Genomic DNA, 23,817 nt, shown 5'->3' with positions numbered 1-23,817 from the left:
CAGATGTTGCTCAGTCTCATGGTGGCGTCTTCATGGATAATTCATCCCCCTCCTCCCCCAATACAGCCCCTCACTTCAGGGGATTCCGGAGAGCCAGTGAGGTCAGCATTGCCAGCCAGGTCTCAGGAATGGCAGACAGTTACACTGCCTCCAACATAGCCAACAGTAAGTGTTCACACTGCAACACGCTCTGTCTTCCCAGGGAAACAAGGCCAGACCAGCTGACACAAAAACAGCATTGCATTCTACACTTCCACACGCTACACACTGTAGGTCTCAAATGGTTGGATTTTGAAACAGATTTCTTGTGACCTGGTGAAGTATCAGATAAGATTTAAGATTTAAATACGTGTGCGAAAACATGTGTTTCTTTCAAAACTGCACATTTGAGATCTATGTAGCAAATGGATGTGCATCGCAGGTAAAATGATTTTGCTAGCTACGATCACCACACACAAAGGATTTCCATGCAAAGGGAACATGCCAGCATACAATTTGTAATATAGGCATCAAGCTTATTAGAGAAACACACACAAAGCTCAGGAAGGAAGGAACACAGCTTTCAAAAGCAAGAGCAGCTACAGTATAGGATATTATCACTCCCATATACAATGTGTGCTGTCCCTCTGAACTATTTACCGCTGTTCACTGTCTGCCCATGTGTATCTTTGTTCCTTGTCTACGCATACTTGACAATGACTTGTGTGGTAAAGAAAACAAAGCAAAGTATCACTTGCCTTCAAAAAGTGTTACTCCAAAGGTGTTTGTTGCTTTGTTGTAACATTGGTCCACGATGTTGCTATGATAAGTGTGAGTTAACAAGCTTGGTTGTATTTGTGAATACACGAGGATTGCATTATGAGTTGTTTTCTAATTACCACTAACCACGTTCTATTATAAAAGTTTCCAGCACTAGATCATTCCTTGTCTTTCAGTCTTTTAAGATTACTTTAGAATCTGTACCCCACAGCATATGGTTAAGATACTGTTATAGTTGCATAAAGAATTATGATGTTATAGTAACACTACGTTTGTTTTTGAAACAGCAGTAGCATAGATATTTATTTTGTGTCATTAATACATTATTATTTTTGTTTGTTTGTTTTTCATAGAACAAGCATGCCAACTTAACCATTCCAAAAAACTAAGCCTTTTATCCCAACTCGCTCTCCCCTACAACAAATCCTTTTTAAAGAGCGTCTCGCCCAAGTTCATTAGAAAGAGCAAAGCACAGTCCAGCCCCCCGAAACGTATAGAGAAGAGCCCCGAGACAGCACCGAGTCGAAAAGCCAGTGCTGTTCCACAGATCCCTGACCTGGATATTAAGCAAGGTATTCTGGAAGAGGGAATGTATTAACACCACCACTGCTCACAGTGTCCAAATAACAACAACCAATCCAAACAATAATTACTAGAATAACACTGCTGTCCAGGATCAAACACCTCTTTCTTTCTTTCCTTCCTCTTTCCACGTTTCTTGCAGCTGCGTTCCAGTGAATCACTGCTCAGCCTAACCCCTCGATGATAAAACCCTGTCCTAGCACTGTTAAACAGGTGTTCAACCAGCACAGGGCAGTGGCGTTTCTATGGGAACTTGGGGTGGGGTTATCTGTGGATTAATGCAAGGGGGTGTTCAAACCTAGATTTAAAAACCTGCAGCATAGAATTGTGCTGTAAAAAAAGCTGGAAATGGGAAAACACCGCCCACAAAAAAAAAACATTTTATGCCCCTAAAAACGCCCCTGCCAAAGTGTTCCACAGTAAAGCAGACATGAACGAGTTCTATCCTGCTGACTGTACAGCAAAGTGCAGTGCAGGGTTCAGCCCTTTCCCTGTTAACAGAAACAATTTGATCTAGCCTGATGAGACTGACCATCCATAAAGACTGCATCAGAATCAGATGCCTGGGCATGTTGCAAAGACAGCTGCTTCTTAAATGCTGCTGATTCTGCCTATGAGACCGGTTAGAGACAGGGAAACGTAACGGGTACAGGAGGAGCAGCAGAGGGCGAATTCCCAGCCTTTCACCCTTTCAGCTTGGGAAGCTTGCAAACAGGCTAGGGTCACAAATGAAACCACTTTGGTCTTGAGACCCAGGATTGAATATCAAGGCATGTCCAGGATTGCTCAGGATTGAGGTGCGCTTTGCTGTAGTCCATGCCATTGTGAGTCACCATTCACAAGCACTTAAAATCCTAAAGAAATGTAATAGTACAGTAACAGCCGTCCTTACGGTTGCTTGCTTTTACAGAACGCTTTTGGTAAAAAACAGTTCATCATCTGCTTTACTGACTCTGTTGCAGTTCATTTTTTACTGCCTTTGTTTAGGGATAGAACCAATCTCCCTAACAGACAGCTGCTAGTGATGATTCATTTAATATTCCATCAGTAGCACTAGCAGAGATCCCTTTCTCTTGCAAGACCACGTTTGCCAACTGTGTTAGAGGTTTTCAGTCCAGAGTTAAATAAACAAACAGATCATTTATATTGCTTTTTTTATTTAGTCCACAAAAGTATTTTACTAAACTGCTAAAATATATATAAGAAATATGCATGCAAGTAACATACAATAAACTATGTCAGTATAGACACTAAAAGGTAGGAAACCTCTACAGCAGTTGAAAGGTTCTTGCCAGTAGATGGTTGCCCTTGTATACACTGTGCTAATATGCTCCTGCTTTCCTCTCAGTTGCAGCCCGATGGTGGGGCACTAAGAGAATTGATTTTGCTCTTTATTGCCCGGATGCATTGACCGCGTTCCCTACAGTGGCACTGCCACACCTGTTCCACGCCAGCTACTGGGAATCCACAGACGTGGTCTCCTTTCTCCTGAGGCAGGTACGTGGTGCAGGACACCGGCACAGCAAAGGAAGGAATCAAGCCTTACTTGAGGCTCTTTCGGGATCTTTCATTGCAATCCAGGACCGTTAATTACTTCATTGAACGTGAAGATTCAATCAAACAAGCTAGAACCAGGCCCATGAGTGCTCGGCCGTGTAACTGAGACATGGCCAGCACAAGATCCTGGACTGGAATGGAATGAAAGAGCCACAGAGGAGCGCCGCTGGTCCATGTTCTACTGCCTTTAGTCCAGCACCCAGCCAGGTAGAGCCATGATGAGAACTGTGGTGTTTCTCTCCAGGTGATGAGACACGAGAACTCCAGTATCCTGGAGCTGGATGGGAAGGAGGTGTCCGAGTTCAGCCCATCAAAGCCCCGGGAGAAGTGGTTACGAAAGAGGACGCATGTCAAAATAAGGGTGATTTATTGTTTTTGTATCGGTAACCATTCACTCAGTGGTAGAATGGTACAATGCTCCCTATTTGTTTCGCTGTCTTACCGATCAAAAAACAGTAGTGAAGGGCTCCTTATACAGTAAAATATAGTACTTGTACACAGACAGCTGTTTTGGTATTTGTGTTTTAAACTGGTGTTCAGTGAAAGGGCTGGCTTTTATAAATCGATTTCATCAATTAACAATTTCAGTCTGTTTTTTCCCGGTGCCAGAACGTGACCGCTAACCACAGAGTGAACGATGCCGTCTTCACTGAGGACGGGCAGCAGGTGGTCAATGGGAGGTTTATGTACGGCCCACTGGACATGGTCACTCTCACTGGAGAAAAGGTAAGTCTAGTGGTTAGAAACTCACACTGTCCAGCACCTAGTTAACTGCGGGAGGGTTGTTTTTAAAAGATTCAGAGCCTGTTGTGACATGTAGGTTTTGAAATGTGCGCACAGTGGAAAGCAAGTGGCAAAGCTGTCTTCTCATTTCGAGAGCCTCTGTTTCAACGGGGATCAACCTAGCATCTCAACCCCCTAAGAGAAAGACTGTCTGCTTGTTCCATTGCTCTCAGTCACCAGCACTGTCCATCCAGCACCTCGGCAAGCTCTTAAATGACGAGGCAAGAGAACCTGCAGCCTCCACTGACTTGCTGCTTGTGTGCCTCCCTCCAGGTGGATATTCACATCATGATGCAGCCCCCGACAGGAGAGTGGGTCTACTTTGACACAGAGCTCACTAACAGCAGCGGCAGGATCTCCTACGTTATCCCAGAGAGCAAGCGGCTGGGCATCGGGGTGTACCCGGTCAAGCTGGTGGTCAGGTAAGCTGTGCAGTGCCAGCGTCTGCTCCAGAACAAACTAAGCACTACTGTTTCATATCCCACTCTACTACTGGAGTCTAGGCAAAGATTTCCTTTGCAATGATGATTTAAGCTCTCCAATAAAAACAAAAGGAAAGCGAATGTTAACAGATTACAGCAATCGTTCTTTTCACTGAGCGGCAGTACTTGTCAACTGAAATAGTAAAAGCTGACAATCTGGTAATGCCTGTCTCGCTGTGCTTCTGTTGCAGGGGTGATCACACAAATGCAGACAGCTACCTGACGGTGCTCCCCAAAACCACAGAGTTCGTTGTGTTCAGTATCGATGGCTCGTTCGCAGCCAGTGTCTCCATCATGGGCAGTGACCCCAAGGTCAGGGCTGGAGCTGTGGACGTTGTGAGGTACGTGTCTCTGCAGCTCACTCACCATTGCAGCATTGACTTGCATATTGTAGAACTGGAGTTGCTTCCTGTGTCCTACCTGTATTTTTTTTTTTTTAGGGATCCTTTTTTGTGATTGTGTATATATTTTTATCCTTATGTCTTGGGCCATTAATCAACTGGTTGATTGCTAGTGGTCATTTCTGAAAACAATCTGAACACATTATCGGCACACTTTTGTATAAATAAGAGTCACTATCAGTCATTAAAACTGAGAAAACAGCAACATGGTTGAAAGGGAATTTAACTGACTCTCTGTCCGTTAAGTGGATGTCCCAAATGATTATGTAAAGTGCGTTACACGTTTATTTTTTTCTGTTTGATTACTAACCGTGGCTGTGGTGTCGTGTCTCAGACACTGGCAGGACCTCGGGTACCTCATCATCTACGTGACGGGACGTCCTGACATGCAGAAGCAGAGGGTGGTGGCGTGGCTGTCCCAGCACAACTTCCCCCATGGAATCGTGTCCTTCTGCGACGGCCTGGTGCACGACCCCCTCAGACACAAAGCCAACTTTCTCAAGTCCCTGATCACAGAGGTGAGATACAGCCAGCATGGTTCTCATTCCAGTTATTTACAGGAAAGTGTATAGCTTAATTCTTGGGAGTTTTGCATTGCACGCAGTGACACTGGGTGGTCAAATGCTGTAAGTTTTTTTTTTTTTTTAAGTTATTACGTTTTTAAGACGGCAAAGTCTTCTGCATCTCAACTTTTAGTTGACTCCCATCTATGACGTCTGAAACCTGACAGAATTACTTGTTTTAAATTAAATTGTGATGAATAAGCATAACATTGTTAATATGCAGATAAATTGATATATCTGTATCATTTAATATAAATAAAAAATAAGTTGCATAAGGCATTAAAAAAATGATATATAAAGTGTATATAGTAAGCGTTGCTATAATGTGCATTATTGATTCGCTCCTAGGCTCAGATGAAGGTGTATGCAGCGTATGGATCCACGAAGGACATTTCCGTGTACTCCTCCATTGGACTGTCACCGTCTCAGATTTACATCGTTGGCAGACCAACCAAGAAGATGCAGCATCAGTGTCAGGTGAGGGTCTGAGGAGGGCGGGTCCTGTTGGATACTGAACTGGCACGCACAATAATCCGTGGATCTTGCATGATGTCAGCGTAGTGTTTCTTGTGCAGAGGGGTGCTGGGTGGAGTGTCCTCCAATGTGTGGAGGCTATTTTACTAGCATCATAGACCAGAGAAATAAGCAGCTCAAAGGACGCTTTTAGTTTTTTTTAAATAGAGGCAAGCCCTTGGTCTCAATGCCAAGGTAAAACTGACAACAAACTGGTTTCATAGATTCTGATCAGCACTAATCTTGAACGGCCTTACATAAGGTAGCAACAGGGCGACCAAGATTAGTCCTAATTAGAGCAGTGACCAGAAACCAGCAGTGTAGACATAATAGCTAGTGCCGCCTTCAGTGTGCTGCATCACCTCATACTGTAAAAAACAACGATTCTTGTAAGGGTTTCAAATGTGGTGAAATACTGTAAACCCATTCATTCACTATTGCTATAACCACTTTACTGTTTCTTCATTTATAGAGTCTAATTTCGATGTTCTTACATAAATCTCTGGGGGAAAAAAAAGAGGGGTTGCAGGCAGTGCGTTGAATAGAGTTGTCTTTGTGTTGCAGTTCATCTCGGACGGATACGCGGCTCATCTCTCCCAGCTGGAGTACAGCCTTCGCTCGCGGCCCGCGAAGAGCACCGCCAGGATGGTCCTCCGGAAGGGCAGCTTCGGGCTGGGTGGAAACCCGGACTTCCTCAGGAAGAGGAAGCACCTGCTCCGCACCATCTCCTCCCAGCCCAGCACCAGCACCAGCGGCTCCCAGTCCAACCACAACAAGCCTGAGAGAACGCAGAGCCAGTCCGAGAGCGAGCGGGAGAGGATTGAACGAGGCCAAAGAAGCATGAGCCTCGCTGCGGGGTGCTGGGGCCGCAGCAGCAGCACCAAACTGGAAAGTGCCGTTTTAAATCAGAAGTAGGCGGCCAAACTGGACACACCTTGAAAAATGGGGAAAAGGGGGTGAGAAGAGAGCAACTTGGTTAGAAGCAAGGCAAAAGGAGTTTCTGAGACTCTTGCGTGTAAATACGTGCCTCCTTCGCATTCACAGTATATATATATATACATATTAAGAACCGTCTGATCGGGATGTTGTTGGTAAGCATGTGCAATTGGTGTGGATCCTTAATGGTGGCTACATGAAATCCAGCACAAGTGAAGTGACTTGTGTAAGTGTAGAGAGCAGTGGTTCTTCTTTAGAGTCTTGCTTTTATAGTAGTAGTAGTAGTAGTAGGAAATCATTCTACTGTAAATTTGTAGATATTTCCAGCATGGCCTGCAGGTCACGTGAGGCCTTAACAAATGGTTTAGGTTTCCTGTTATACAGAATAATAATAATAATGAAAATAATATTAACAGTAGTAAAAAAAAAAAACAATGGAAGAGTGACATGAACAGAGGCAGGGCCAGTTATAGTTTAACATTTCCAACACTGATGTACAGAGCTCTTTTCCAAATCAATTCTCTTCAGGAACACTGTAGGTTTTTTTTTTCAGCTTGACCACTAAGTGTTGTTGCTTGTTCCTGAATGGGCAATTATGTCAAAAGATTTAAGAGTTAAGAAATCTAACTGGGACACATCGTTTCACAGGCTGTGAAATAAAGACGCTTTGAGGTCTCAGTGGCTGACCACGAGGACCATGTCGATTCTGCTTTGTTTGGACTTTGTAGCTGGGCGCACCTAGGCTTTCCATGACCCACGTAAAAGATCCTCCCTTTTTTAAGACGCCTTCATTCACACCTTGGCATCCCCTTGAGGAATCTTCGAAAGTGTGGTACAGGCAGACACACAGAAAACAAACACATGGCCAAATCGTTTTTCTTAGCTGTTGTAGCTCAACTATATAACCTCATTGTTTTGCACTAAGTAACTTTTAGAATGAAGAACTTGTAACCATCTCATGTTGCTACACGTTATTATCTGTAGTGCATGATAGTTATTATTTATTGCCAATCCAGGGTTTAATATATATATATATATATATATATATATATATATATATATATATATATATATATATAGTGTGATTCACAAAGGGTGCACCACCCACAGCACCGTGTTCTTCACACCTTTAAGCTGGGACTATTGATATGTGCAGGCGGTGCACACTTTTTGAATCGTGCTGCTATCATATCAATTCTACATGATAAAAATACATAACAATAAGACAAAGTGCCAAATAGGCAGTCTTGAATGTTTTAGGATGAGGCCATATCCAAATGCAGTACAGTGTTTTCCATTTGCATGTGATCGTACAGTGAGGCATGTAACACTGTGATATTAGCGGGCTGAGAGCCCTGCACAGTACAGCTGAGATCTTTGTTCATCGTAAGTGTACAATAACACGAAACACTGGAAAAGTACTAATGCAGGGTTTCTGAAACGGCGTAACGACATCTACTTTTACAACTTCGGAGATTTGGGATGTGGCTTCAATCCAAAAACATAGCTCTGGCTGAGTGTAAAGTATTGAATGTGCTTTGAAACAGATGGTAATAATTCAAATAAATTGCAAGCTCTTTTGCAAAAGTTTAACGAAAACGTATAATGTGTGTAGATAGTGTAAAGTTAATGTAAATGTTCTGAAAAGTAGGTATATACAGGCGAGTTATTTATGTAGATATATAAGGTGATGGATCCTTCAGGTTTTATTATATTTAATTTTTTTTTTTTTTTCTGTTTCAAACTTTATTTTATGGACCAAGAGTAATGTAACTGTCAATGCATAGGTGCAATATTATGACCACTCTCCACAGCTGTATGATAATTTTAAAAGAAACTTCATGGCATTGACAATCAATGAGCCACGTGTACTTGTTCTGCAACCCTTTGATGAACCCACAAATACACACAAACTGGCCTTTGAATAATGTAATACCAGTAATTCAAGAGACAACCCTTTACCCTTGAACCTCAGTAGTTAAACATCCTTGGTATTGGATGTCTTGTTTTAAGATGCATCCAATGAGCTTGAAATCAAGAGTCCCAGTGTGCAGCAGGCACACATTTGGACACTTCGGAGCTGTACTAGAAGCATCTTGCATGTTTTGTGGAAGCGCAGTGTAGCATAAATACAAGACACCTGGAATGGCTCGAAACGCCATGCAGCTTTTCTGGACCTGATAGTTACATGAAACGTGCGCCCTGCCTGAGACTTATTTATGTCATGCATACCTTGAGACACTTGGGTAGCAGAACGCAGCATGAAGCCATAACATTTGTCTAGTAGTAAGTTTTGTGTTTTATTCAGGCTTGCCATATCCAATGCAAGGGGCAGAGTGCAGCTGTAGAAGAGCTCGGTAGTAATGGGCCACCTTGAACTACACCCAGGATGTATGCAGTCCTTCTCATAGCTTATTTGTCTGAATTGTACAGATGGGAGTGGGCGGCAGCCAATCGTATCTCTCCCTCACTTTGTCACACACACATCCACATGATGAAATGAAAAACACGGAATTACATCCTGATATTTTCTGCTTAATTCCAAAAAAAAAAAAAAAAAAGAAAATGAATAAATAACAAAAAAAAAAAAAGATTTTATAATACAAAATATTTTTAAACCTTTATATTTTAATAGGCCTGTAATCGCACAGATATTACTAATGGGTTGTATTTTAATTTAACAGCTAAATAAGATAGATAAATACATAAATAAAACTGAGGGTACTGGTTGACATATACAGTAGATAACCTCCTAAATACTTAGTACAAAATTAGTTTTCTTTTCCACACAGAAGTGTGACTGAATAACACAACTAGTTCAATCAGCTAACCCTATACTGAAGTTCAATCTGTTTGACCTGATTGGCATCTTCATTTATAAATACTTCATGAAGAACAGTTTTCAAACTAAAATAAAACTGTCTCTTACACAATGTGTCCAGCCAAGGCGTGACTCGTGTGATCAGTACACCTTTCCAAACGTGATCGTATTCAGTAGTTCTTCACTCGTTGGACACTTGCTAGGATCCACCTCCCTCCCGTTTGCACCGCACCCAACAGGCTGTGTCCTTCGAGTCCCCTGGAAGGCTGATTTTAATGAACGCACCAAAAACAGTTGCTGATCAAGTCCACCCGCAAGGATAAATGCCTTCCCTGACAGACAGGGACACCTTTTTAAAATAATGTGAGCACCCACCATGATTGTCAGATTTGCTCAAACTTTAACAGACATCTTCCTTGGCTGGCATAATCCCTGGATCTCAATCCATTTGAGCATGTGTGGGATGAACTTGAACGCAGCGTTGGCGGAAGCAGTCCTTTGGCCTACCTCACTAACCCAGATGCAGTTCGTACATCTTCAGGCATCTTGTGGAGCCCTCGCTGCGGCAAAATACGGGCAAACCTGGTGGCAAGGGAGGGATCCTAAAAAAAAAGAAAAGTGTCTAATTAGTGCACTAGATCAGGTAATGCTTTGCTGCGGTAAATATTAGTTCAGAAGCCTTACATTTTCCTCTGTTGCTGCGTTTTAAGTCCATGTATTGATCAATTTGAGAGAAAAATTTTGTATTCAAAAGTGTTCTATTTTATTTATAGAGAAATGTTACATATGGACTTAGGTGAATATTGCAACTTAAAAATAGTAATTTTATATATATATATATATATATATATAATATATATATATATATAAATTATGATATGCTATACCAGAAAAAAGAATACACACCACTTACAAAATACAAATGTTTCAAACTTCAATCTTCTGCTTAAAGGTTTCAATTTTCTGTGTTTATTTCAAAATGAGTGTGTAAAAATAACGTTTCGAACTGTTAACTTGTGTTAACACTTCAGACGTACATATTTCTTTGTTGTTGCAATGTTCTAGTGCCTGGGTGTGTTTTGTGTACAGTATCATTGTACGTTATGTGGATTAAAAGAAATTGGACAGCTATTTTATTCTTTCCTTGTGTTTTTATATAATATACATCATTTGTAGAACTGAAATACTTCCAGATTACAGCCAGCTCCGTCCTGCATACCAATCCTGCTGCATTTATCCTGTACAGTTTTCATCCGAGAAACGAAAGTTCTTCACTGCACGAAGTCTGGAAGCTGTAGTGTTATATATTCTTCTGTTTATAAGTACAGTTAACACAGGAAAATATTTCGTGCTCAACCTTTTGGAGATGCTGGGACTGAAGCTTTTTGCTCCCAGACATGGGCTCAACTGCAATTGTAACTGTGCAATTCGCAATTAATTGCAATTACAATGTACATTGGCGCACCTGTGTAATTGCTATATAATTGATCAATTGCAGTTCAATTATGCATTTATTTGTCATACAGTCATTCCTGTATGTTCATCCACTTTTTTTAATGGCCCCATTTGTTTGAAAGTTGTATAGCATGTTTCTGTATTTATAGCTGTGATTCAATGCTTGCTTATTTAGAAGAGTAAACATGTTAATTAAGTAGTTTGTTACTTTCGTATAATTGTAATTACTACAGCATGCAATTGTGCTGTAATTGTAACTGACCCCGGGTCTGACTTTAACTAGGGTCTAGTTCAGTAATTGAGAGCTCAGCTGGAATGAAAACCAGCAGACACAGTGATCCCCAGGACCGAGTTTGAGAAGCCCTGCTTTAGAGAATATATTTCCTTAGAGCAGATTCTAATGTTCTTGAAAATAATGACCCAGTTAAAAGAGATTAACCAAACGTTTTACATAAAATAAACTTTTAATTTCCTGACGGCACTGCCAATGAACATTGCCACATGAACACTTAATATTCTACCAAGGTTGTTGCTCTGCTTAGAAAATCAATGCCAACTGATTACAACAAAATAAGAATAAGACAAATAATAAAAAAACAAGATCAGTAGTTTACTTCTTCCACTGAAGCGGAGAGGGAATGTTAACCTAACTGTCCACATTCCTGTCTGGTGTTAGGTCAGCCAAACCAGCTCCTTCACCTACTCTCCTGAGAGAAACCATTTCAGGAGCTCTAGCGATTGAGTCCCATTCTCTTCTGGAAATAGTAACCGTCGGCTGAAGTTGCTTGCTGTGTGGGGCGACAAAAAAACAAAGAGAGTGTAAAATGATTACCTCCGGGGGTGGAGGAATACTATTGTGGATTTGCACATTGCTCAGAGGGTGTGGTCGCTATATACTGTAGGTTTGTTATGGAAACCCTGCTATTGTGTGGCACAGGAAGAGGTTGTTTTTATGCAGTCATGAAAGACGGATTGTTAATGACAGGAGTGAATGCAGTGACTGGTTTGAAAGGGGCTGATTCCAGGTAAAGACTTTCCTTTCAGCAGCGGCATGTCACAAGAATAGGGATCTGGTGGAAAACGCCATTCCCCTCAATTGAAATGTTTATGGGTTATCTGCTCTAATGCGTTTTGCCGTGGTAGAAATGTCTGAATGGTTTACATGCGTTTAAGAGATTTTATTTTGAATACAATCTATCTTTACTGGCCCTTGCCCTTCTCCTGAGCTGCTCTGCAATGGCAGTGTTCCTCAGGGAATACCTAATGGATTTTTAAAGGGCCATTACTAGTCAACTCATGGTTTTGAATATTTTCTGCGAGGGGAGCGTGAATAACGTCCTTAACCCAGAGGCGCATCGTTACCTTGTTTATGTCTTTGTGCTTCTCTTTGCTTACAATTTCTTCCAGTATCTCTCCATCACCCCTCACAATCCTGTAACAAAAGCAAGACTGAAACCAGGGTGTTGTACACAGCAGTACATTATAACAATAGCATTAGCAGAGCAGATGACAGCTGCAAACTCAAAAGCCTGTAATGAGAGTGGCGCATCTGTTTTATAAAACCATTGGCTTTTGGTCAAAGTACTTCATTGTAATTATTTAAAGTGCTGCCAAGTGGTCTGCTACTGAAGTGGTTACTATGGGACTAATACAATCCCAGCTGCAGTTCTAAGTCACTTCAGGTACGATGTAGGATGAGAATCCCTCTTTAGAACAGTACACCCGCTGTGTTCTACAGTATTGCTGTTCTTGGGTGCCAAGAATTTTGCACAACATGCCACGCAGTGCTTTGAAAACTGATTGTTTTCCTGACTGAGTTCACCTAGCTATGAAATGCTGCTGTTTTTTGATTTTTTTTGTTTTTTTTTAAATTGGCATAACAGTCACGAATTATTATGCTGATAAGAAAAAAAAAAAAAAAAATCTTCAAAGTAGCTGCATTTCATAGCTTGGTAAACCAAAAAAAACATTTGCTCAAGTACTGGCAAATATTCTTACAATGAAAGGTACGCAAATTCATTTAATTTGGCTTCTAGCTAAACTGCATTGTTTTTATAGGTGTATTTCCTGTTGCTTTTTTCTGATGCTATAAATCATTTTCTATAACAGCATGTTTTTTTTATTTTAATTATTTATTTACCTTGTCCTCCCAGTCTCTGGATCTACGACCCTACGAATGACGCTCTGTCTGGCGTCCCACTCTTCTTTGGTCATAGGCCTCTTGGTGGAGAGTCGAGCCTTCTGCTCATCCGTCATTGCTGGAGCCGAATGCATGGGATACAAGAGTGCCATTTAAGAGGTTTTACACTTTCCTTATGGAAAGTTACTACAGCAGTACCCCATCATGCAGTCCTCTCCATCGCTAATTATAGTGTTGGAGCTCCACTTACCAAAATCCTGCGCCACTCTGCTTCACTGAAACCTTGAGACGGGCGACTGACAAGAACTTATAGTTACATTGAAATGGTCCACCTATTCAAGGAACTAATTAATATCTGCTGACCAACTCATAAGAGAAGATTGCTCTGCAGTGTTATATATTACAGGGGTGGAAATAAGACTCCCATTGCATAGCAGTTCAATTTCTGGTTTTACTATCTTTTAATAAGAATGGACGACCTGCTATCCAACAGGAGTCTTATTTACCTCTGTGTGAAAGCAAAGGCTGTTTTACCCAAGCTCAACTCACCTGGTCCCAGCTCCACCGCCGGCTCACTTTGCCAGGTCTCCAGACCTGCTTCCTCTGCCTTCAGCAAGGCAGCTGCTTTCTCTGCAGCTGCTTTCTCAGCCTGCACTGCTTTCTCAGCCTGCACTGCTTTCTCTGCCTGCACTGCTTTCTTTCTCAGTTTCTTCATTTTCTTTCTCATCTTCTTCTGCTTCTTTTTCTCCTTCTTTTCCTTGGCTTTGACCTTCTTCAGTGTGCGTTTGGCCTTCTTCCTGGACTTGGCCTCGCTGGACTCTGAGGAAGACGAGGTAGAGGAAGATGAATCGGAAGATGAAGACGAGGATGAGGGCCTTTGCTTCTTTTTTACTTTCTTCTTTCCTTCGACGGAATCTGAAAGAATTTACAGTCATTTAAACTGCAAGCGACATTGTTTTTTGTAGGAATACGTCCCCTTGAGAAACTACGTTTTCTGGGCTGGACAGGACCAGGTGATAAGAAATGATTCATGTCATATTAAAGAGATCCTTCTGAGAAACTAAACGCTGTGCACTGTGGTGATTTGTTATCTTGTTTAGTTGGGTTGGGGCCATTACCCTAACCAATGTAATACCACCATGGACACCATGTATAAAGAACATCTATACAATTATGGTTCAGCTGTATCAGTTTTGGCCCTCTTCTATCATGACACTTCTATACAACACATCACTTTGTAACTATTCGCGTGGGCCGTGTTGGGCCTCAACCTTGGTTTTTGCTGGAGGACTGAGGTCGTTTCCTGTCGGGGGAGGGGCTGCTTGCCCTGCTGCTGGATGAACTCCTGCTCCTCTTCTTTGCCTCCTTCTTCGGCCGAGCGCTCTTGCTGCTTGACCTGTCCCGTGAGCGGCTTCGTCCCATGATGGCTATCGACTAACTAGGCGATAGGAAAACTAAAATGAGAAGAAATCATATAATAATAATAATGACGGCATGGGTGCAGAAAGACGGGCCGCGCTCTTTACCTGGTAAAGACAGGCCAGTGTAAAACTGTAAAGCTTTCTCTTTGAGCCGTTGCCCTAAAGTTTACCCTAAAGCTGAGGGAACACCAAGCCACTTTTTCAGGAACAGTGGAAACCTGGTTCTAGGAGAACTAGTTTGAGGCAACTTTGCTGTTTTAACCCCCAAGTCTCCCCTGGTGTGCTGTGCCGTGACCTGAAACCAAGTTCCAAGTCAAAGTGGCTTTGTGTTCCCTAACCCAGAACTGATTTAAATCTTAAACTCAGTATTTTAATTCTCTCAGCTTGCCCTTCTCAGATCGAGAAACAATACTGTGCATACACCACAATCAGTAACCTCTGCTTCTATCCACTGATCTAGTGCAAGCTTGCACAATGACTAGGAAATATATTCCAGTTGTAGGAAATGCTGATTGTAGTTGCAGAGTATTTGGAAATGCTAAAGGTAACTAAAATGACATTACAATAATAGTACACAATAAATACAAGGTTTGATTTTTGCATTTTGTGACCCAGTAGTTTCAGAACACTGCTGGTAAATAAGCCATGGTGGTGGCTATGGATACCAAGTATTTATTAAAGTGTTATTTTAGAAAGATTTTGGCACTGGTAGTCGCCATTAGTTGAAATCGCTGATTCCTTACTACCCATAACTGTTTCTTTAACTGAAACATCTTTTGACAACCGGCTGTAAAGGCTGTTTTTTTTTTCAAATTCTAAACCACACTTCTGTTGAAACGCGAAACAGGCAGTTTTTTCAGGCAAAATAAAAGTATACGTCGTGCGGCGTCAGAATGACGTTTTCTGACTATATACCATTGCCATTCAAAACGAAACGTGTAATTGTGTTTATTGTTCTGTGAGAAACCAATATATACGTTTTCTCTTATGTATAACATACTGATAGCAATAGGATTTATTTATGCAGTCACCAACGTGTTGGGGTCCTGAAATGCTAACCGCGCATGCGCAAACGGCTGACTGCCACGTCGAAAGTACGGACACAATTTTGCAACCCAGTATTTAATTTTGTCTGGGGGGAAAAAAAGATTACATCTTGTTAAACGACTAACTCGCTCACAGATGATTACAACAACACCGAGTTAACTGTGACACGTTTGCCAATCTTAAAGGAGCTAAGAAACAACTAAGGTAAGGTTTGTTTTAAATCTATTGACGTAAAATAAAGTCTCACCTGCTTTAGGTGTAGTCACGCATCGGTTGTGTGAATTTATATTTGGATTAAGCACAGCAGTCTATTATTTAAATGTCTTCAGCAATCTCTTGTGATTAAAAGTTCTGACGACGTAATAAAAAAAAACACACAAAAACATTGTGTGCATCGGCGAACAACGTCCCCCAAGAAAACCGCGTTTGGTAACAAATAAGTCCTACTGCTTTTCAGCACCGTGGGATGTGTTCGCATGATCTGTGGTAATCTTAGCTGTCGCGTTGTTTTATTTTCTAAGGTGGTTGCTCAGTGTAACTGAAATGTAATTATCTAAGAAACAGTACAATGCATGTATCTGTAAAATCCATAATATAATGCTTTTGAAAAATATATTAAAACATTTCCCCTGAACCAAATGCTAATTCCTAAACAGTATGATTCAAGAATGGGTTGAGGGTAGAGTGACAAAATGTATATTATTTCAGCACTAACCTTATGGATAGATTTTAATTATGACTGCAGTCTTTAGAGAGAAACGTACCAAATGGCAAAAAAAGCTATTTTTTAAGCCGTTATAAGAATATATAGGTTACAAAACCTTATAGAAAACTATTCTACAAAAAAACAATGCAATAGTTTGTGTCTCATGAATAAAAATGAACATAAATGATCTTTACTACTGAAGAAGATAGCAACATTCTTAAGAGAACTTGGCGAGTATCTTTTAGTATTTCTATTTACTATTGATATAAAGTTATGGATATACTAGAATGGTCTGCAGTTTTAAGTGGCGTTATCCCTCTATACAAGTTTGGAGTGTTTAGAGAAACATGTGGGGGGCAGACCTTAGCTCTCATCATTTAAGGAGGGTTAAGGTTTAATGGTTTTACACAATGTTGGACATGAGTGGAACTGTAATCTGAGATATGTCTCTGCTACATTTATATTTAAAATGAAACTTCTAAAAACTCAAGACAAAGCTGTTATAACCCTAGTTAATAAGTGGGTTTATCTTAAAACTGGCACACTGCATTCATCACCCCGGCTTCAAATTTACAGACAGACACAGTGTAACATTTATATATATATATATATATATATATATATATATATATATATAAAGAACACAATGCAAACTCCACATGACAAAGTGTGTATACATTCATTAACACAGGCACATCCCAAATGATAAATCATCTCTTATCGCTATACATCGGTCAGGATGAATGAGTCCTCAATGTTCTAACTGATAGAACATGTTCTCTGTTCAGTATTTTGCACTAAGGTGTCTTTTGTGAATCCATCTGCGAATCCCACTACCTCCACCAATTGTGGTGTCTTGTTACACATGGGGCACAGCTTGCTGCGCACGCTGGAGGATCGCATCCATACGATCAGGTTCCAGCGCTGTCCTGATGTGATAGGAAGAGCTCCGTGGAATTGCTGTCCTCGATGAAGCAAGCCGCACGTCACCTTGTGTTCAATCTCCGCACATTCAGAGTCGCTTATAGGAACCTGCAGCAAGAATCCAACACAAACACAAATGCATGTTTAACAGCATAAAACAGCAGACTCGAGGATGGAATTAAACCAAGCTTAGTTAGCACAGCGTAGCAGGGTCGTAACTCAAACCAACCAATGAAGTGATTTTTGTAATATTAAGTTTACACAGAGAATGCAGAGTTTACACTGTTAAATGATTTTGTCTTTGTCAAAAAATTAAACATCCACATTAAAAAAAAGTCCACCGTCATTCTGAGGAAATGCTGCTGATCCCTGCTTCACCCTTGATCATTCTCAATGGTTCTTATAAGCTCTAAACATTATAGTACAAAATAAAAGATAGCTCCGATTGTATTACCTGTCTCATGTCTCCAAAATACAAGTTTCATACATTGAGTGATTTCGGCGTTATCGTAGTGGTAACTCAGGTCCAGATCCTGCTGCAAAGCATACTTCACCACAAAAAGAGGAGTGATGAATCGGTTGTCAAATCCAAGCTCGTTCAATAAAATCTGTACCAATAAATAAAGAGAATAGAAAGTCTTGGATCCTGTATTAAGAGGCGCTCGGCTCAGACAGTGCCAGTCAGCATTAACAAAGGCTGTAGTTACAGGTCTGCAGCAGGGTTATTTCGATATCAATTCAGATGTACTTAACTATATTGAAATTCATTTGTAAAGAGCCCATGCAGATGCATGCATGTTAATGGTGAGATTTAGAGGTGAGAATTTCCCATGTTACTGCCGTGTCATTTTGTAGGGCTAAACTTCAGCTTACTATCCCATTTTACCAACACATCGCTACCTTAGAATGTAGTGTGATAAGTTTCCCTTTAGTATGCAATTTTCATGCTGATATACATGAAAGGGGAGAGGCTAAGAAGATGAGTCAAGGATTGAAGAAATTGTTTATTAATCTAATCTTACCATCTCATGATATTGCTTATATCTTGCTTGTCACAATGCTAAGGTCATGTGAACTTGATGAACACATTTGATTTCTTCGTACCCCATAGTTATTCATGGTGTTGGGTCTGCCTTTGGGTGCATCTGACTGTTCGAAATTCTCCACCTTCTATCAGGTTTCTGCAGAATTCCTTTGTAAACACCGGGAAATGAAAAAAGGAGAAATTTAGCATTTTATATACTACAATTCAACACATTTGTGAGTTTAAAAAAATCATGCTCATGAAGATTATAATTGTATTCTGATTTGTAGACAAATTTGTGTTCAAATCTTGAAATTTTGAATGGAAAGGAACTTCCGACCCAGTGAACTGCACATCATTTCAAACACACACACTGTAAACTGAGTCACTGAGTAACCACTACACTTAGTGTTATAATCACTACACAGCCTTACTACTTCAATTCAGACATTTTCAGTATCCATGTGTTTGTTTTATAGCCATTACATTATGGAAAATGTGTTTTTAGTTAATAATGCTGCAATATAATTACAGACAAGTGACTCAATGAGATTCAGCAATCCTTCTACATTAGCATCTTATGACCGAGAAAAGTTTACAATTTCTAGAAATTCAGGGGCCAGGTATGATTCCTAGGAGAACCACAAGAAAAGTCAAACAAGTTTTATTATTTAACTGTAAAAGTAGTCTTTAAATTTTATTTATTTTGGTCCCTTGCTTGTTTAATTGTATTTTGTTAAGGAAGTGCAATGGTGTTAATCATAACGTTTGTACTTTACCCAACGTACCTGTAAAACATAAACATGGCTGTGTAAGGGTTTATAAAATTCACTTATAAAAGCTGTTCTTTCTGTTGACATTTGGCCAAGTAGCCGTCTTCTCTGAATCTCTTTTTCAATCTAGAAAAACATATATTTTTTTTGTCGTGCTGGCAATAAAACGTGTTGCTTGATAATAGCCTTTAGTAAATGTACTTATTTTTGAAAATTGCAAAAAAAACGACTGTATAGAACTTGGGTTAGGTTAATGGTGTGTTTTTTTTTTTCCTGATATCTCTTAACCTCGCTGTTTACCTTCTCTGTGACATTTTTGAATTGTTCGTTTTGTAACACATCCAAGATTTACCACTATACAGCTCTTACCATTTGGTAGTCTTTTGTGAACTGCTGCTCAGAAATGTATCTAACATGGATTTTGTATTCCTCCAGGAAAATATTGTCCGTGTAAAAGCAGGAACAGCAATAGAATTTTGCTCTACAATTCTCATTGTGTTCCATGATTTAAATGGTTAACCTTAAAGTATAAAATGCTGAAGCATCTGTTGCCACAAATACCCCCTTATTAATTTCTGCACCGTCTCATAAATATATTATTATGAACCACCGCAGTTTGACTGCATCCGGATGTTTTGGTCCGACTGTAAATGAATCCGGGAAGAAAGTTGAAATATAAACTCGTTCCTGGGAATTTCACTTTAAAAGGGCCCGTGTGTAATTTTGAAGTTACAGGAGGAAACGTTGTTGTGAATTGAAAACCTGCATGTAAACGCTATTATTTTATAGTGGGAAAGGAGCAAAAGATGACAGACGTTCCTGAAGCTGACAAGCCTGAAAACAATTCTGACAGCGATGCAGATTCCTTAACGAGGTACAGGCAAGTCTACAAGTATATTACCAAAGGGAAATACGCCAAGCACCTCTCAGTTCTGAAAAAGAGGACCATACGAAGGAGTGCTGTAAACTTTGTAGTGGCAGGTAAGCAAGTAACATTTTGGTTAACAAGTCAATTAAAACACTGCTTTTAAAACACACACACACACACACACTATATATATATATATATATATATATATATATATATATATATATATATATGACTTCGAATACTCCTCGTAAAAAAAAAAAAAATACAATTCGTAGTTTTGCAAGTTCCTTGACACTTGCACATGCGCACAAGACAGACGACACTTGTAGAGGAAGTAGAATTTGGCATGATACCGGCTGATTTCCTGGCTGTTGGTCCATCGGTGTAAAACATCCGGGTTCTATAACAATAACAGCAACAAACATCTACATTAAGAACACCCTGGTAACTGCTATCAACAATACCATTAACCGAAATCCAGAAATTATAATATTTAATGTCTATTGTAAAATACAGGTCGACGTTTCTCTTCTAACGACGGTTGTTTGAAGTATATGTTTAAGTTATTTCAAATGCTAAGTATGGACTCGTTGCAAGTTGCTGAAGAGGAGGTGGTCGAATCTACCTCCAACAAATGGGAGGATATATATACCTTTCTCTCGGAGGGCTGCTTCCCCCCTACTATGGGCCCGATAAGGAAGAAAAATCTCAAACGATACGCGCAGAAATTTATACTAGAAGGTACGTCTCACTTTACAGTTAATGCATTATTTTATGATCCCATTAACAACAGTGTTTTTATTTTATTAGAATTAACTTTAACACTCAGCTAACCAAACAGAGACATAAACACATTCTGACCTGTTTCAGATGTGCGATTGCGACGTTTTTACGGTTTGTCGGCACTGATGTTGTCTTGTATCTACACAGTATTGTGTGGGCGTCATCATGTATTTTCTATATGGACCAGCTTGAAACAGGTTATTATCAAGCACTGAACAGTGCTACGCGATAGAGAGAGCTGTATGGAGAAACAACGCGTCTATTACAATTGCAATAGATCTGAGACCTGCTACTTCGGTATAATATGTTGTTTAAATCATGTGCCATTCGGGTAAGTCTAGGGTTACCATGACTCCTATGTTCCAGGGGACCGTTCAGGCTTCTCAACTCGCATCGCAATGCATTCTGGTACGTTGTATTCGTCCCAGGTACCTTTCACTTGTTTCTTTTCTTTGAGAAGCAGGACTACACTTACGAGAATGCATTGGGTGTGAGTTCAAAAGCCTGAACTGTGTTATACTGTCCCAGTGAACATGGAGTCATATAGTAACCCAAGCTAAGTGCCTGCTCAACCCAAAACATGACACTCTGAACCCTCTTCAAGGTAAATTTATTTGGAACGAGTAAGCCTAAATCCCAGTGGGTCGGACAGTTAGCCTGGTTTGTTAATACATATAACAGTGGTCTTGTAAGTTTTATTTTTTTGGGTGATATTTGTCACATGCTTTGAGATACTGAACCGGTTCCTATGATTAGCTCTGTCCAGTTGTATTATGGATGTACAGTAGGTTCACACACATCCACTTACAACGTTGAACCACTGACCTCGATCTCCTTTACATGTCTGCTGGAATCCTTTGGCATGCGTGTTCCATCTTGCGTGTAGGTGCAGTGTGCTGAAGTACAGTCACGTCACTCTTTGCCAGAGGATATGCTCTCTCATACCTAGTTCATCTTTGCAACTTTGTAGATCTGTTCATTGGATTTTGTTTCCATTTTAATGGCAGATGGCCGACTGTACTATGTGGGGCCGAAGAAAGAAGAGAAGCGTGAAGTAGTTATTGATCCTGAAAGAAAACGTCAGGTGTTTCTAGAATGCCATTTCAATGACATCGGGCACCATCTGGGACAGAAGAAAACAGTCCACAGGATCCAGAGCAAATACTACTGGCTGGGAATAGTGAGGGATGTGGTAGACTGGGTATGTATGTCCTGCTCCATTTCATGTCTGTTTTAGTATTTCCTGTGGGCTTAATTATGTTCATGTACATTTTTTTTGCTATGTATAAAATACTGATTCTTGTATTTCATGATTCTAGTTCAGGATTTATATTTAAATTCTGTATATGCAGTGGCTCCCTGAAACCTGCTTGCATCACCACAAGTTTGTGACCCTCTGCAATAGGGCATACAGTATATAATATCACAGGAAGGAGCTTCTTAACGTGCTGTTTGGCACACTGCTAATTACGTTGGTATTTTTTTAAATTTTTTTTATAGATAAAAGTTTGTGAAACATGTCAACATGCCGAGCACAACAAAAACATGTCCAGAAAAGTCAGACCTATTAAAGTGGAAGCACCATGGGAAATCCTGGGAATCGAAATACTTGGTAAAACTCTCTCCTGTAATACCTAGTGAAACGCTGCCTTACAAAGGGGTCAGGATGCTGTAGAGCCAGTTGGGTTTGAGTTTTGTGTTATTTTTGCAGCTTGATAGAATCTTGATTGCAATGTTATTAGTGAAAGGTTCGTTTCTGTTTGTACATCTATGGTTTAAGCTGTTTTTGCTTGTATGGAATACATTGGCAGTGCTGGCCTTTTCCGCTCATTTTCTGAAATGTATTTGATTATTTTATTTTGCAGGGCCTTTTCCACAATCTAGCAGAGATAACACATGCGTGCTCATAATAACAGATTATTTCAGCAAGTGGGTTGAAGCCATTCCCATACAGAAGAAGGAGTCTATGTCAGTAGCACAGTGCATAGCGTCTTCATTTTACAGGTAAGTTTACCTCGTGAGATGTTATTCTTTCTTTGTTTTAATTGTTATCAGTAACGGGAAAAAAGTAGATCAACATGACCTACATCCACCATGCATACATTTAAAAATGGAAGTGTGGCATCCGAATCGGCAATGCCACTGCGGAGGAAATATATCACAACTGGAATAGCTCACCATGTAGAATACAATGTGGCATGCAGGCATCTCCCTATATTGTCATATTGTGATACTTTTAATGCTCACCCCTTAAATGTGTTATGTTCACCCTTGCTAGTATGTATATTACTTTTTTTTATTTGTCTTAATCCAGGTTTGGGGCTGCTAAAACTGTGTTCTGTTGCCAAAGCCGGGAGTTTTGCGATGAGGTAAGAAAACCGTCCTACTTTTATGATTTTTTGTTTTTGCATAGAAAATTCTATCCTTATTGCATATAGTCTCACAATCTTTGCTGTATCTTTTTTTTGTTAGGTGACTAAACACCTGTTTGACAGATGGAACATGGTCCATAAAGTGTCTCCGGCTGAACATCCTTTGTACACATGCCTGTATGACCGAAGCAGTGACTTGTTGAAAGAAGCCATTAAACAGGTGGTGACGGAGAAGCAAGCGGACTGGGATGACTACTTGGATCCTGTTCTCTTTGCATTCAGAACCTCCGTCAACTCAACTACCAAGTTTACACCGTTTTTCTTGATGTTCAATAGGGAAGCAAGTCTGCCAAATGAGGTAAGGTATTAGCTGAAGTTCTCTATCGTAAAGAAATCATGCTGCTGTATGCAGTGTGTTCAATCATTTACCAGACGGAAGCAAACTAAACCGGCTGCCAGGTTCCTAATGCAGCGTAGCGGGTTTTAAGTGATAAAAAAAATGTATATTTACACAGTTCTTTCAGAATTTTCACAAGGAACTCCATGAAATCCGTGAAAAAAATACAACCTTATCTGTTGTTTTAAAATCTAAACACTTGCCAGCTGCCACAAGTATTGAGTGCTTCTGTCTGCTACGAATGAGGTGTTCTTACTTAAATAAATTGTCCTTGATTTAAACTTTTAGATTGATTTCGACAATCTCAAGGAGCAGCAAGGACAAGAGATGTGCTCTGGCAAGCAAGACTGCACTGCAGAGTTTGTCACTGCAATACAACAGCAGCAGAACATAGTTAAACAAATGGTGAGTTCAGATTACCAGCTTCCACATAGCCATGCTCCTGTATGACATACACCCTGGTGTGAAGTTTGCTTCTGGTTTTTTTCAGGTCATTGCCAACATGAA

The 23,817-nt window shown here is 40.3% G+C and overlaps 2 protein-coding genes and 1 pseudogene across 15 annotated transcripts in view; 1 reads left to right on the top strand and 2 right to left on the bottom strand.

Moving 5' to 3' along the window:
- Positions 1 to 9,142, top strand: part of LOC117426774 (membrane-associated phosphatidylinositol transfer protein 2-like) — an 80,235-nt gene extending 71,093 nt beyond the window's left edge. For 4 of the 11 annotated variants that reach the window (XM_059033061.1, XM_059033058.1, XM_059033060.1 and 1 more), the window contains 10 exons: positions 1 to 165; positions 1,113 to 1,331; positions 2,690 to 2,838; positions 3,143 to 3,259; positions 3,508 to 3,624; positions 3,955 to 4,103; positions 4,355 to 4,504; positions 4,899 to 5,082; positions 5,476 to 5,604; positions 6,205 to 9,142. In XM_059033061.1, the coding sequence (XP_058889044.1) occupies positions 1 to 165; positions 1,113 to 1,331; positions 2,690 to 2,838; positions 3,143 to 3,259; positions 3,508 to 3,624; positions 3,955 to 4,103; positions 4,355 to 4,504; positions 4,899 to 5,082; positions 5,476 to 5,604; positions 6,205 to 6,555 (1,730 nt within the window). In that variant the 3' untranslated portion in view covers positions 6,556 to 9,142. The remainder of the gene's footprint in view (positions 166 to 1,112; positions 1,332 to 2,689; positions 2,839 to 3,142; positions 3,260 to 3,507; positions 3,625 to 3,954; positions 4,104 to 4,354; positions 4,505 to 4,898; positions 5,083 to 5,475; positions 5,605 to 6,204) is intronic. The other 7 variants (XM_059033066.1, XM_059033063.1, XM_059033065.1 and 4 more) reach the window with 4 other exon arrangements.
- On the bottom strand, positions 8,296 to 15,857 carry LOC117426776 (ADP-ribosylation factor-like protein 6-interacting protein 4). Of its 4 annotated transcripts, XR_004548172.3 has the most exons (7): positions 15,708 to 15,856; positions 14,264 to 14,446; positions 13,542 to 13,907; positions 12,993 to 13,110; positions 12,215 to 12,284; positions 11,467 to 11,640; positions 8,296 to 9,999 (listed from the first exon to the last, which is right to left on the bottom strand). XR_004548172.3 is itself a non-coding variant. In XM_034044751.3 (6 exons), exons 2-6 carry the CDS (start codon positions 14,412 to 14,414, stop codon positions 11,584 to 11,586), a joined length of 666 nt encoding a protein of 221 aa, XP_033900642.2. In that variant the 5' UTR covers positions 14,415 to 14,446; positions 15,708 to 15,857; the 3' UTR covers positions 11,298 to 11,583. The 4 variants fall into 4 exon arrangements, 3 of the variants coding, with proteins under 3 accessions (XP_033900642.2, XP_033900640.3, XP_058889050.1); XM_034044751.3 differs by lacking the exon at positions 8,296 to 9,999 and having other exon boundaries at positions 11,298 to 11,640; positions 13,542 to 13,811; positions 15,708 to 15,857; XM_034044749.3 differs by lacking the exon at positions 8,296 to 9,999 and having other exon boundaries at positions 11,298 to 11,640.
- Positions 15,858 to 16,114: 257 nt separating this feature from the next.
- Positions 16,115 to 18,288, bottom strand: LOC117427062 (2-oxoglutarate and iron-dependent oxygenase domain-containing protein 2-like; annotated as a pseudogene).
- Between the last annotated feature and the right edge of the window lie 5,529 nt (positions 18,289 to 23,817).

This window comes from Acipenser ruthenus, chromosome 11 (assembly GCF_902713425.1).
Source record: "Acipenser ruthenus chromosome 11, fAciRut3.2 maternal haplotype, whole genome shotgun sequence".
Taxonomy (NCBI): Eukaryota; Metazoa; Chordata; class Actinopteri; order Acipenseriformes; family Acipenseridae; genus Acipenser; species Acipenser ruthenus.
The sequence above is the reverse complement of the archived record's forward strand: the minus strand, read 5'-3'. Positions and strand labels throughout refer to the sequence as shown.